The sequence below is a fragment of the Thermobia domestica genome, chromosome 1 (genome assembly GCF_964235325.1).
Source record: "Thermobia domestica chromosome 1, izTheDome1.hap1.1, whole genome shotgun sequence".
Classification (NCBI taxonomy): domain Eukaryota; kingdom Metazoa; phylum Arthropoda; class Insecta; order Zygentoma; family Lepismatidae; genus Thermobia; species Thermobia domestica.
The window spans coordinates 324,144,952-324,160,666 of record NC_137454.1 but is presented as its reverse complement, the minus strand read 5'-3'; the positions used below and the strand labels follow the sequence as shown (position 1 = coordinate 324,160,666).

The 15,715-nt window shown below is 34.1% G+C and overlaps 1 protein-coding gene across 2 annotated transcripts in view; it reads right to left on the bottom strand.

The window, feature by feature from the left end:
* The window catches only part of PolZ1 (DNA polymerase zeta catalytic subunit), a 144,821-nt gene that overhangs the window by 11,284 nt on the left and 117,822 nt on the right, over positions 1 to 15,715 (bottom strand). For both annotated transcript variants that reach the window (XM_081728977.1, XM_081728969.1), the window contains 5 exons: positions 14,235 to 14,483; positions 8,793 to 8,906; positions 8,195 to 8,385; positions 6,271 to 6,498; positions 2,473 to 2,701 (listed from right to left, as the gene is read on the bottom strand). In XM_081728977.1, coding sequence (XP_081585103.1) covers positions 2,473 to 2,701; positions 6,271 to 6,498; positions 8,195 to 8,385; positions 8,793 to 8,906; positions 14,235 to 14,483 — 1,011 coding nt within the window. The remainder of the gene's footprint in view (positions 1 to 2,472; positions 2,702 to 6,270; positions 6,499 to 8,194; positions 8,386 to 8,792; positions 8,907 to 14,234; positions 14,484 to 15,715) is intronic.

Genomic DNA, 15,715 nt, shown 5'->3' with positions numbered 1-15,715 from the left:
ACATTTTTGACGTCTGTGTTAACGTTTTCATACATAAATTATGGAAATGGCGGGCTAGTAAATGTAACAGAGATCTGAAAAGTGACAGTTCGTCTGATTGTTTTTCCAAGCACTTCAAAGTGGAAATTTATATTTATAACAATGTTCCCATATATATATATATATATATATATATATATATATATATATATATATATATTTAAAAGGAAGAAATAAAAACAAACTCTCCACACGGAGGCTCGAACCGTCGCCCTTCGCTTCAGAAATTTCAATCAGCATTACTATACCCGCTTGGCTACGGAAGCACTTAGTAGGAAATGCGTTATAATATTGATAATTGTATCGCTCCATTTGAAGTTTTAAATAGTTATTTTCGGTCTTTTTCAGCAATTTCTACTTAAGATATTGATTGTTTTTGCATATTGGAACTGTGCATGAAGTGTGCAATCAATATTAATTTCAGAAATAAGTAGTTTGATTTTGTTTTTACATTTTCACATCGCTCGGATGACAGTACGGTTTGCAGCTAGTGTCTATATAAAGAACGGAGGGAAAATGTAATTCTCTGTGTATAGATCTGCGGGACTTGTGACGGATCTAGGCTCACTTTTTCGGACTAGTTTCTGAACGAGTTTCCAGCTTTTTGTGAACAGGTATGTACCAAAATCACTTTGTCAAGTTTACTACAATATAACGTTTGTTCCATTTATTTTTAGTGTAATTTTGCAAACTTTGTGTGTCACAATTCAGAAATGATTGTCTTACCCAAAATGCATGAAGTCCATTCAAGTGGACAGCTAAAGATAATAATTAAATTCTGCTAAGAAAATATCAAATTTCAAAATTTTCGGTTTTACATATAGTACATCAAAAACAATTTGGAAGAAAAAAATAATCATGACATGTCAATGAGAACATAATTCATGCATGAAAGGGTTAAAATTGATTTACGATTTCGACATGAACTATGGTTGTATCTTAGTGCTTGATTCATTTCACCTCTTGGGAGGCGATTTCTTTAAGCGCGGATTAAATATAAATGTTTAATTATCTTGAAATCAACAATTACAATTTATTATTAATAAAGAATTAATATTTTATTATTAGTTTGCAACAGTAAAGAATCGTTGCTAAGATTCTATTTATCAACTTATTTTTGCTCTACATAATTTTAATGTCAGCAAAAGTACTCTGAGCCACTTTGCTATTTTGTTTTGTTTCATAACATGAATCATCCCCTGACAAAAAACCTCCTGATGAAGGAATTTATGAGGGCACCTCCTGTAAATTATCAATGATGATATTATAACAATGTACATAGATTACTGCCTTGGAACAAAAGTCAACTTAGTGAATCTTTAAGAGATGAAGAACAGTGAAATGAAAACATGTTACGAAACATAAATCCCACAACGCAAATTGGTAATGTTGGCATGTATGGGAACTGACACCTGATGGAAACTCAGGAAAACAGGACGTTGTTTTTGCATACCAGCCTTGTACTGGACATGCTGGATGGAAAGTACGCCATACATGTGTTTGGCAACATCAAAAATGGAGGAAACTACAGAAGAACAGAGATATGGTGTGTTTTTTATTGCTGAAGGAGTTGGAAGACATGGAAGGATGACTCATGAAGATTACCTCCTTTGTGATACTGACCCTGAGCAGCCGTGGTGCTGAGATGGTGGAAAATGATTGTGCTTGATTTGGGTGGGTGCAAACAAGCTAACCCAGTTTTGCGGAACAAAGTTGCTTTTGTTTATTCAAGTACAGTTACTGTATATACTGTTATATACTGTGTAACAAAGATAGGTATTCCTGTTAATAAAAGTATTAAGTGTACAAGTGTCTTTTGTGCCAGTGTAAGGTGTTACCGGTACCCAATGAAGGTGGCAATTTTTGTGAACAAGGTATGCTTTTCTGTTATTTTCTTCTTTAGTCTTTAATGCTTTACAAGAGTAACTGCAATGTCTTGTAATGGTATTCGTTTCAATCCACAAGATAAATGTATATGTGATCTTGGAATTAACAGTTTATGATCTGAGGGGAAAATCTCGATTATAGGCCGTACCATGATTTTTCAAGCCCAAATTTAGGGGAAAAAAAGCGACCTATAATCGCGCAAATACGGTGTATTTTCTTACAACGTGTAAAAAATAGTTTATACTTTCACGTCTTCCTATATCGTATAACACTTGAAATGATGTCCAGCCCAAGACACGATTACATTAAGCTGCTTGGAGTTTCATTCCTTCCGCCACTACGGGTTATATGAGGCATGGACCTACAACCTAATGTAGAATTCGAACCTCATGTACTCGTCCGAATAACACACACGTTCCAATCAGAAATTACTGATTAGTCTCTTGCAGCAGGAAGCCAATGGGAGAACAATAAGCTGAAGGTGAAAACATTAACATTACTACTTCACTCCAATTATACTATCGTTACAACCAATTACACTCTTACCTTGGTAATATTTTCATATCTCCTCTCCCAACACCTGACTTTCTCCTCAAGACATACAACCACTGTTTGAGGATTTTCTTGGCAGGACGAACACAGCCCATGAGTGGTAAGATTATCACACACAACACAATTCATTGTCGAAAAGTACTGAGATATGGTACTCTTCTTCTGTCCTTCGGGAACTGCTGACGGTAAATATGATCGCAAAACTTTTGGCATCTCATTGTACCTAAAAATAGAGAGCAACAAGAATTAAAAGAACATAGCATTTAACTCTCCACTCCAAAGGAAAACTAATTTTTGACAGTATATTTGGTGAGCGTTTTCTTACCTTCAGTCTGTAATTTAAAGTTAGAAATAGCTTCCTGTCCTTCATATTCTTATGAAGAGTCAAAATTAAATTTGGGTTAGGAAAGCCTTAATAAACACTGACACTGCTAGATCAAGGAATGAATATAGTTATAATACTATATAGTTGAGCACGTGTTGAAACAAGGTAGTGAAAACATAATCACACACTAAATAAAAGGTACACTATAATGAAAAATGTTAAACATCATTTAATAAGATTTTCATACAAACCAATTAATCGAATTTACGGCTTTTTCACAGTTTTCACAGTACAAAAGTTTTCATTTCACAGCTAGAAAGTTTATAAAAATAACCTTTACTGTCCATACAACAATAAAAACCACCTGGTGCGGGATCGAAGTGGGCGTGACGGTCAGTACGTTGCAGTGGAATACTTCAACTTGCCCTCGTTCAACTGTACGATGTCAACAGATAACAACCTTCAGAAAAACCGCTTGTCACTAAATGTTATCGTTTCTGTTCTATGACGATTAACGATGAAACTGGAAATGATTAATATCTACCACTTCTGGCTTGAATATTGTGTTAACGGATGAGATTGAACTTATTCTTGGGACTCAATTCCAAAAAAAACTTCTCGACATTTATTACCTTTTCTGCTCTGGTACCTGTTGACACATGGTCGAAGATAAGGCTTCCGATACTTAAGCATAGCACAATCTAGAAATCTCAAAAAATGTACCGAAGGAGAGAGTAAGAAATTATTGCTCTACATTGAGTGATAAACAGAATACAGGTAGTCTAAAAGTATTGAGCCTTTAGCGCACGAGATGGCGTTAGTGTCCGGAATCACAGGGTATGTTTTGCAGCGGGTTAGGTCTAACGTCATCTGAAAGCTGACAGATGATGCCAGTAGATGTGCAAACAATGCTCGAGTTCCAAGAATCGGACGGACGGTATTCCGTCGTGAAGATCAGCAAATTTTCCCCAAACTAACGCTACAGATTACAATTTTATTTCGATAAAGGCACAATGGCTACGCAGGTTCGTGAAGAAATTTGTGCTGTTTATAGGCAAGTTATCAACAGGAATAGTCAAAAGACGGTTCGTAGCTTTCGTTCTGGAAATTTTGATGTGCAAGATGCTCCTCACAAAGGCTGACTAATCACAGTAAAAGTGGAGGATGGATATATATTAATGCACAATCGGCATGTACGCAATCATGACATCGCCAAGGACCAAAACTTCCATCACCAAACAGCGTTAAACCTTTTGGAGAAATTACAAAAGGAAGCTCGACGTTTGGGTGCCACATAATCTAACTCAAAACCATTTACTCAATCGAATTTATATCTGTGAAACTGTACTGAACATACCGAAGTTCTAGACATTTCTTAAGCAGCTGATCACGAATGATGAAAAGTAGATAACCTATAACAACAAGTGCGAAAAAGGACATGCGAAGCGAGAAGCAGCTCTATAGTCTGTGGCAAGACCCACATGACGCTCAGGAAGGTTATACTCTGCGTTTGGTGGGATTGGAAAGGTATCGTGCATCACGAGTTGTTACTGCCGAGCAACACGAGAGACTCAAACTTGTAGTATCGACAATTAACGTGAGTACACCTACTAAGCCTAAAGAAACGGCCGGAGCTGCTCACCTGAAAAGGTGTCGTACACTACGCTGACAACGTCAGGCCGTATACATCTTTAACGACCCATCAGAAATTAAGAGAACTTGGCTGAAAGGTTTTAAAGCATCTATCGTATAGCACGGACCAGGTACTGTCATATTATCATTTGTTTTGATCTCTACAGAACTCCCTGAATGGTATTTAGTTAGTTTCTAAAGAGGTCTATGAAAACCACGGTCACAATTTCTGACTAGATAATACAGAAGTTATATAGTGACAGGATTATAGTGCTGCCGGGAGAAATGGCCAGGTCATCGAACAAAATGGTGCATATATGATTTCATAATGTCCTTTTCAGACAACAACAAATGTATTCTCAATTTTGACCTCCAAAGATTCAAAATGTTTTACACAACCTGATAGTAATAGTGGTGACAAGTCACGAAAGCCCGAAGTGTGTCTACACTTCCCTGACTTCGGCGCCCATGGGGATGAAGTAGTCAGTCCCACGGTCCGGCTCCAGGTACATTTTAAAGAGTATGAGTAACGCTCAGAACAGTGTTAGAATGAAGGCAGAACGAGAAGAATTTCCCATCCCCATCGGGGATCGAGCCCGGGCCGTCCAGTTAGCAGGTAGACGCCTTACTGACTACACTACAATTCTAATAATATAGCAAGATATTAAATTCCAATTATATCAGTGAACCTTTGACAACAACAAGATTGTTCAGTATCGACGGTATTCTATGAATTCATTGGTTCCATATATAGAAAAAGGTATCCATGCAAATTATGCAAACCTTACAATTAACTTCGTGCTCTTTTTTTTTTTTTTTTTTTTTTTTTTGCCCCTTCCTCTTCCTTATAGCAGACAAAAAGCAGTCGTTGAATTGTTATTAAAAACCGGATTTAGGTAAAACGCCTATTTCCTGATGTTCGAGCTATGATAAAAATGAACGTACAGGCCATTACGGAATCTACGCCGCTTCAATTTAAGCAGAATTTATTTTGTCTATTTCATTATTATAGATTAAATGTGTAATATAACCTTTTCTTTGTCGATATATGGAAAGAATGCCACCGCAAGAAATGTAAGTGACTTATTGCAGCTAACAAAAACTTGGAAAAATTAAAGAAAATTGGATACATGCTCAAAGGTGAAAATGTACATGTTCTTGCGTGCTTTAAATATACTCCGGTTCCATTCTAGAAAACAGAGAGATTCTTTTACATTTTGAAAAGTGTGTTGTAGTATCAAAGATATAATTATCAACTGACAACTTCGCAAGACTATCTCGCGATCACGTGAAATCGCAATTAATGACTCCTTATAATGGATGACCAAAATGTATTAAATCGAAATATACTTAAAAATTTAGTGATTAATGATTCCTTCTTCGGACTGTTGCGGGTAAAGTGTTATAAATCTCTGTCTTGCTGAGAAGTGATAAAATGCTGCAACAATTTATTTGTAGAATAAACGTGGAAAGAATTTCATACTTTCTTTAGAAGAACTTCTTTTTTATATGTAACAACAATCAAATATCTTTCTTGATTATTTGAATACGACACATTGCTTAATTTCTTAGGTATTATCTTCATTATTTAGAGCTAGGTCTTAGTATTTATTTCTGAAATTTTAAGTGCCTATTTCACTGTCTATTTTCGATGCTATTAGTACCTGAACACACGATCTCTACTTCTTATTTCTCAGAATATTCGCAGGATGTTTTAGAAGAATCATTGATAGTATATTTGCAAAATATCTACCTTTCGGTGTTTTGTTTCTGAAGAAGCAGTTATAGATCACTTAGACAAACATAAATACAAATTTCTTAATATCATTACTTACCATGTCTCCACATCTACTCCAAGTAGAGAAAAACAGCGATTAAGAGCAGGAACTATCACTCTTGTTATATAATACAATGAATTGATTTTCAGACTAGAATCATTCAGAAGATCATACGGCGATCTTACGAGGCGAATTAGTGGAAGTCCTGGGGGTCCACTAATTATTACATATGGCACTCTTTCCTTTATTCGGGGTTCAGCTCGACGGTCCACTTTCAGCCACTGTCTGCAAAATTGTTCGTAAATGATAAGTTATCTTCTGTAGTAACAATAACAACAGCAAATACAAAACAACATGCTAATGATTTTATCTCTAACTTTGGTGATACCCACGAACTATAACAACAAAATTTTATATTTTTTTTTAAAGGATTTTCAGCATCCTCCATGAGAGACAAAATTTGGTCACATTAATTAACCTTTTATCACTTTATCACAAACCTACTATGCAATTAGAAATATTTTTAATACTAGTTTCTCGCAAAAGCTACTTAAATTGTTCATCTAACGAGGTCAGCCATATATCAGTATCGGTGTCATCTTAAAATTGGATATTACACATTTGTGAATTTTAAGGGAGAAATCTATTACTTCACAAAGCAAAAATAATATACAGGGTGAGTCATAAGTCTCCATACAAGATGACTAATGTTTATTTTTTTTTTATTTTCCAGGTAGTAAGTCTCCGTACAAGATGACTAATGTTTATTTTTCATATTCCAGATAGTAACTTTCCATACAAGATTACTAATGTTTATGTTTTACGTATTTTCATTTGTATGGAGACTTATGACTCACCCTGTATAATAAATTATTTTGTCTGTAGTGCGGTGAGACAGTAACAAAAACTAGTATTCATAATTTCATTCAAATTTCATAACTTTTGAATTTCGACCTCTGGCAAGTTCTTTTTTTGAAAGTTTAAAAGTGAGAGAAAAAAAACTGATAATGTAATACAGACTCTGTACATCGATGTAAGTTCTACATGAATTTATTTTTAGCATTTAACGATAAGCATTTATCTGAAATTATTAGGTGGTATTCTCTACTATAATACGAGGGCTGTCCAGAAAGTACCAGACGTTTTGGTCTATCACGGCAGTGGACGAAGCTTAAGTAGCCATCTTGGTGTCAGAACGTTGCCAGTCAGTACGCATCCAGCTGTGGTAGCATGAGGACTGTGACACTCTTACTGTGCTAAAAACGTGCGCTGCGATAGAAAATCCTGCCTCTTGCGAAGTGCGTTCTGTGATTAGGTTTTTGTTGGCAAAAGACTACAAGCCAACTGAAATCCGTCGCCAACTGTGAAGTGTAGGGCATGGAATAATAAGTGAAGGCCGAGTGAGACAATGAAGCATTGATTTTTAAAAATGGCCGTTCCAACGTTCACGATGAGGATCTCCAATTCACGGGAAGTGTTCGATCACCCACCATACAGCCCGGATCTGGCACCGAGCGACTACCACCTTCTCTTCCCAGCAATGAAGACATTCCTCGCTACACAACGCTTTGATACTGGCACCGAAGTGCACGCCGGTGTAAGCCAGTGGTTAAAATCGCAGGCGGCAGAGTTCTACCGCGAAGGTGCCACAGCATGATAAGTGCCTTAATTTGCATGGCGATTATGTGGAAAAATAGCTTAAGACTGTATCTTTCAAATGTACGTAATAACAATTTGGTTTGTTCATTCTGTTACTTATTTTTTTTATTTCAAAACGTCTGTTACTTTTTGAACAGCCCTCCTCTTTACTTTGTGAAAATACGTAAAACACTACTGTAAAATTTACCTTATGGATTGTAAGTATCTCTGATGTGAAGACTCAAATTCATGTCTCCTTGGATTATTGAATTTAGTTCTTTATGAATATTTGTACACGTTATTTACACTGTTCCAACTCAAAGACATCACTTTAACCACTTACCGTGTTAATTCAAGGGCTGGAACACATGCGCCTGGCCTGTAGCCAGACATTCCCCTGAATTCACGAGCAAATATCAAGTCCTGGATATTAACACGTCCCTGAAATAATTTCTGAAATTGTCGCTGCACATACTGCTTGACAAGACTCACATCTTGTGTTTCAAATAGAATACGAAGTGACTTTTCCAACATCTGTAATAAAAGTAAACGAAAATTTTAAAGGAACTTTTTTTTTTTTTTTTTTTAATGTATAATTTATACCGAACTATGGCTTTTAAAAATCACGAAACAGAGAACTGGGATTACGAACTTTCATTCTTGTGACACGAACACAATAACCTTAGACTGACAATTGTAATAACATTTTTTAAAAAACAAATGGCAAATCAAACACTGCAGTATCTTCTGCTCTTCGCTGCTTACTACTAGAAAAAAGGCGAACTCAGAATATTCTATTCCTAGGTGAAGCATGTCTGAAGTAAATATTGTGTCTCATATTAACATTACATGATTTTTCTTTATACAATTCGGTAATACAAGGGAACAAATACAAGCATAATAGAAAACAATACACAAATCTAAGGCGGAAAGAGACGTACCTTAGCAACTGCGGGGCAACCATCCCTCCTCACAGTTTCAATTCCCTTTGCATCATATACAGGCTTCTCCTGATCAGGTGATTCATACATATAACCAACATAGCGTTTCTTCGTCTGTAAAAGAGAGACATGCCATAAGGATCACAGCAATTTTTTTTAAAGTTAAAATCAGAAAACCGTTTTCAGTCAATCTCTCAAAAAGTTTAAGTTCTACAGATTCTAGACATCAGGTTCAAAACAGTTTCACAACACTGTTTTTCAAAATCCACACCCTTTCACTTAAATTGCCTCGTATGGGTGAAAATATTTAGGAATGTTCAAATTCAGCCTGACGTTCACCTATTTCAAAGAAAATGAAAAAGAAGGAAGAAAAAACTCTTAAAATGAAATACAGAAACCGTCTTGTATATTTTCCTTAATTAAACGATATCAGTAACCTTACAGTGCCAATTTGTTCGTCTTAGAGAGATCGTATCGAAAGACTCTGTTCTTACCTTTGGGCGCTTGAAAGGTCGAAAATCAATACACTATAACTCATACATTTAGTGGTCCCTAACTAATATTAAATAAAACTCATGACATGTTCTACAACAAACAATTCTACAATTCATATATACCGAAAAAAAATCTCAAAACTTAAATAACTGAAACACAAAGTGTAAAAAAGTGGTTGACTGGATCAGGACTCGAACTCGGGATCTTCGGCATGCCGTGTTACCCAGTCGGCTTCCAGAACAGCCATACACCCTCTCACTCTTGATGTCGGTCGGTGCTCTTTACTTAGAACATATGGCTTGTACCATAACCTAGCTGTTGTGCTTGGATAATCCAGTGTCCATATTCAGAATGCCTTTGACGGTTGTATTAAGGGAGGAAACAACTGGATTTTTTACATACCAAATTCTGTATAGGTGCGAATTCAATGATATACAAAGAGCGAAAACGTGGATGACTAGATTGAGACTTGAACCCGGAATCTTCGGCATGCCGTGCCGATGCGTTAACTACTACGCTACCCAGAACAGCCATACACCATCCCAAATGTCTTGTACGGACGGGGCTGGAAATCGAACGATAAGAACACTCAACGCATAATGTAATTTTGTTTCCTGTACGTGCAGATCAAAACTATCTACCATACAAGAAAATACAGCAATTTTAAGTCGCAAATTTAATATATGTTTTGTTCACTGAGATTCGAATTCCCCTAAAGCATGACCTGGTCAAGTTAACTTCATTGAAGCCGAACTAACGAGCAATTTATGAAAAATCTATCGAAATTAGCAGGATAAAAACAAGAATATTTGAAAAAAATTCTGCTCTTTCCTAGTAAGATGTGATTCATCCTATCCAGGGAAATACGCATAAATTTATTTCGGGAGGGGGGATGAAGGGATTGAAAGCTTCGGGGGGGGGGGGAATTCAATATGAGAACAATATTATATCAACATGTGTAAAACTACCCTTAAAATTAAGCAAAATATGCAGAAAAGACAGGATTTCTGGGAGTTTAGACTCAAGGACTCACTCCCTACGTACGTCCCTGGCGAGTTACGTTTAAAGAAAAAAACGCCGCGAGACCTAAAGTAAAATTTCTGTAAAGGCTGCATAGATCCCATGGAACATACATGTCTACCATATATTGATACTTTTTTAAAAAGCCGTCACTCATATTGTCTTGGTGTTTTTTTCCCAATAGAATAAACCGATGGGAATTCGACGAAAGGTTTTCTGAAAACGATCCGATAAATTTTATTTGTTTTATTTTCATTTGTTTTAATTTCGTTTTTATTTGTTGCTCATACAGGAAGTTTAATGGAAGTCCCACGGGATTTGCGTGGCACTAGCTGTTCTAAAAATATTTTTATACTGCACTTCTTAATGCAATGCATTCTCTTGTATACATTTTGTGTTGTTAATAATTTCAAACTATGTGCTCACAGTAATCGGAACAACATTTTAACATTCTTTTTTTTCTCAAAGTAATTATATGTACTGTCTGCAGAATTAGAATAGTTGTATTTCAGCATGGATTTGCATATAGAGTAAATAAAGAAAATTCCACCTCGATTTTGACGAACTGCAAGCTTTACTCATAGGCTATTTACTTGAACTATCAACAGAACGATATTATTCAATAATAATAATAATAATAATAATAATAATAATAATAATAATAATTAATAATAATAATAATAATTAATAATAATAATAATAATAATAATAATAATAATAATAATAATAATAATAATAATAATTAATAATAATAATAATAATAATAATAATAATTAATAATAATAATAATAATAATAATAATAATAATAATAATAATTAATAATAATAATAATAATAATAATTAATAATAATAATAATAATAATAATAATAATAATAATAATAATTAATAATAATAATAATAATAATAATAATAATTAATAATAATAATAATAATAATAATAATAATAATAATAATTAATAATAATAATAATAATAATAATTAATAATAATAATAATAATAATAATAATTAATAATAATAATAATAATAATTAATAATAATAATAATAATAATTAATAATAATAATAATTAATAATAATAATAATAATAATAATAATTAATAATAATAATAATAATAATAATAATTAATAATAATAATAATAATAATAATAATAATAATAATAATAGGTTGATTGCACGTTTATATTACTAGTGTCGTATAATCGTATAATGTTTTAAAGGGGAATAAGGGTTTCATGTGGTGTGTCGAGTCGTGGATAACTTATGCTATGCCGCCAAGTAGAAAAAGGTTGCGGAACACTGTAGAAGACAATGAAAATCCCTTTAAACTAACTAACAATTGATGTTCCTTTGGAAGATATCGCGTTCCTATTAAACAGCCTTATTCAGTTCTGTCTAGAATTTTATTAGTACGGTACATTAGGAAATATTACGAAAAACAAGATCAAAACAGTGGGTAACTAATACATTAAACTACATTGAAGAAACTGAATTGAAGAACACCTTATTACTGAAAAATTATTATTTAACTAGTTCCTGATAAGCTAATGGATTAATAGTGTATATTATATATATATATATATATATATATATATATATATATATATATATATATATATATATATATATATATATATCGGGTGTTCTAAAAAATGGCGCCCACTGACCACAGAGCACTATTCTACAGGCCAAAATAAAGTGAAAATGTTATTTGATGTTTTGCCCTCCGGGGCTTTCTTTAGCCGTTATGCGGAATCAAAATTTCACAAAGTGGTAACGTCGCAGATAACTTGGAACCAATAGTATCACTCTACAAATACATCAAAGAGTTAAATCGATTGCTACACTAATAAGTGATGCTAGTACCAAACTATATCGACTTTAGCAGTCATTTGGGAAGCATCAATGTAACTATTTGGTAGATTAGTAGATCTACTCTATGGTTATTTATTTGCGACGTTGCCATATAGTGCAATTCGTGTCTCCAGACAAGGACCTGAAAGGTATACAAATATATATATTTTTTGCTTTATTATGACTTGTAGAACAGTGCTCTTTGGTCCGTGGGCGCCATTTTTAGAACACCCGATATTATATATATATATATATATATTCAAAATTTTAACTGTACGTTGGAAGAACGGTGACTCCGCACTACGAAAATGTGCACAGTTATATGTAATAGCCAGGAAAAAGTGTGCTTCCTCCCTAACTTCTCTTCTCGAAACCTGTGAAATAGTACGATTGATTTAGTACTGTCTTCTTATCATATTATGAACCTAATCATCCGTACATTACTAATAAGCTTGTTCGTGCCGGACACTACATCCCACAATTACTGGCAAATGAAAACTTATGAGTAGAAAAGCGCCATTGCTGTACACTGTACATTTAACTTGAATGAAAATTTTCAATTACTAATAAAATGAAGTACAATAAAATAGTTATTTAAAAAGTTACCCTGTTTGTGACTGTATCACAGGAAAACGGTTAGACCGTTTAAAATGAAATTTCGGATATAGTTACTACTTCGTTCTAGGATTTTATTATGTCACTAGGATTAAAATGCATATTCTAAAAAGGGCAAGAGACGGAGCGGGGGTTCAAAATTTATGTCAAAACACGTTTCCCACTTATTTGTCAAGCACGAATTCCCTGGCGTTTCTAGGTTAACATAAACGTAACAAAGAAACTATTTTCCCGACCAGAGTATAGCTCATCTATTATGCATGTACATGCATATAGTGTGTAGTAGGTAGAGAAGTTTTGCAATATATATATATATATATATATATATATATATATATATATATATATATATATATAAAATATACCCTACCAAATAGGTGGGTAAGACAAATGGGTACTGAGAAGTAAAAATCGCAGTTTAATTTCCCTCCTGATTTTTCCAGCTTTTCATGAAATTATCTGACTTTCCCAGTACTTTTTACAAGTAAGTTGGATTCTCCGACCATTCCAGGTTTTTCAGACTGATGCGAGCCCTGGAAAAGTAGAATATCTTACCAAACCCTCCAGTAAGGAAGGTAAACTTGGAATACAGACTTCTCATTAGTAATTTGTAATACAAACGTGCCCCAATCTTTTCGATAATTCCACTTCTAAGAGAGGAAAGGAGGGCATGGGAAAAGGCTGAACATAGCACTTGGGTCGAGCCGGATTTTTGTCATATTCCTTTCAATTAAAATGCGTAACCTAAGGGTGAAGAAGGCAAGTTAAAAATCTATGTCCAAAATAGAGTATTTGACGAGCCCATCGTGTTAGGCAGATGGATTTTTGTACATAAACTCCTTTTAGAAATGGACATGTGCCCGACCCAACCTTTTAGAAAATTCAGATTGTAATTGGGGGAAGGGGGGAAGGAGGCAATTTCAATAATATTTTCTCAATATATAAAAATAATTCCAAATGTGTATATATATTTTAAATATTTTCCATAGGCATTTCAGCTAATTTATATAAACATATTTCCTGATTTTGCTGGTTTTAAAGACTACTTGTACATTGACTTTAAAGACAGAATGTATACAGAGGCAGAAGAGACAATAGAGAAGCTGCTCATAAGGATATAAAACTCAAATTACGTATTATAACACACACATATATAAATATAATGTGAGCGAGTTTCTTTAAAACATATATATATAATAATTTACTATTTTTTTACCACTTTCTATTTTCCTTATCGTAAAATATGCCTAGAATTTTCTATCATGTTTAGGTGGTAAATAAGGCTTCTTATAGTCCTAATCTCGACACATAAAATAAGTTGAAGTAAATAAATAACTTCTTAATTATCACTACATAGACCGAAGTCCACTTTTAACACACACAAACTTTTTTCATCAATACTGTTTTTAACCGATCATTCTCGCTTATAACTAAATATATTGTTAATAAGAAACTCACCTGCAGAATACATGGCTGATAAACCTTCTCCAGTTTAAGTTTAACTGGTTTCGGATTATCATTAGTAACAGCCTCAACTATTTCTGTTCCTATTGCAAATGCCTGATCCCGACTTCTTCCCGGAACCAAAACAAAAAGTGAATCAGTATCTCCATAAATAACCCTGACTTTCCACCGTGGATTAGATTCAACCATCTGAATAGCTCGTTCTAAGGTCTCCCTTGCTTTGCTCACCACACTATCACCAACCTATATGTAAAATAAATGAGTATAAAATACTTATCACTGCCTTAATGAATATAAAATACTTATTATTACCTTATTATATAATAAGTATTAAAACAAAATGAAGGTTTAATCTATAAATTTAAGTACAAAATACTCAACTACTAATGCAAGTTTTGTAAGATTTTTGTACCCTAAAAAAATAAAAAATAAAAAAATTTAAAAAAATAAAAAATAAAAGAAAGAAATTAGAGATACAAAGAAACAATTCTTGTGAACTTTGGAATTCTATGTAAGAGTACGTGTATAAATTCCCCTTAATATGATGTAATGCCATCAAAAAATGTAAACGTGATTGAACACTGATTTAATAATAATTTTTACTCATTACATTTATATAATACATTAGCAGGCGTTTTGTGATTTTAAATGGTTCTCGAAAATAATTTAATATTTTCTTACTTAAAAGAAAATATTTAGGTATTTGCATAACCACTTAAGTTTATATAGTAATAAAAATATACAACAATTCTGTACTTTAATAACTTATTCTCTATAGACGTACATAAAATACTGAGTGAAAATATATGTAAGGACTTACAATGGAATAATTGGTCTCTGAATTATCATTCTTGTGCTTATAATTATTGCCTACCCAGTCTCCTTTAGACCACTTACACATTTTCATGGATGCGGTAGGTATTAGCAAACTCACATCCTTGGACAATCCAGTGATAATATAAACAAAAAGTCTAGCAATGGCTGACACACACTACTCTGATGTAAGACACCCACACAGCAATGATTTCAAGAAAACACTACACAAATGTGAACGGCCGATGAGAATGACGTAGCTGGTGGCATGAGAGTGCAGTACAAATGGCACCAGTGTGGGGGAACGTTGCTGTCAGGAGGACCGTATTTACCCGAGGTCATGTTAGTTGGGCATTGGGAGTGTAATAGAAGTAAGCGTGTCAGCAGTGTTCTGTACGCGTACCATTAGCAATGAGATTATACTACAAGCCAAACGGAACGCGAAGATATACCTAGACCCAAGATCGAGTCGACCAGAACCAACGCCTTGACTGAACACAAATCTTCCAATGACAACCAGCCGAGGTCGCAAAGCAGCACGAACTGTCCAGCTGCATATTACCAAAACTAGTTGTTCCCCACAATCCTTCGGCTCGTCTGCATATTGCCTGCAAGCTAGCAATCCGGCGACTAGTAGCCTGACTATAAAAAATTAGGAAAAC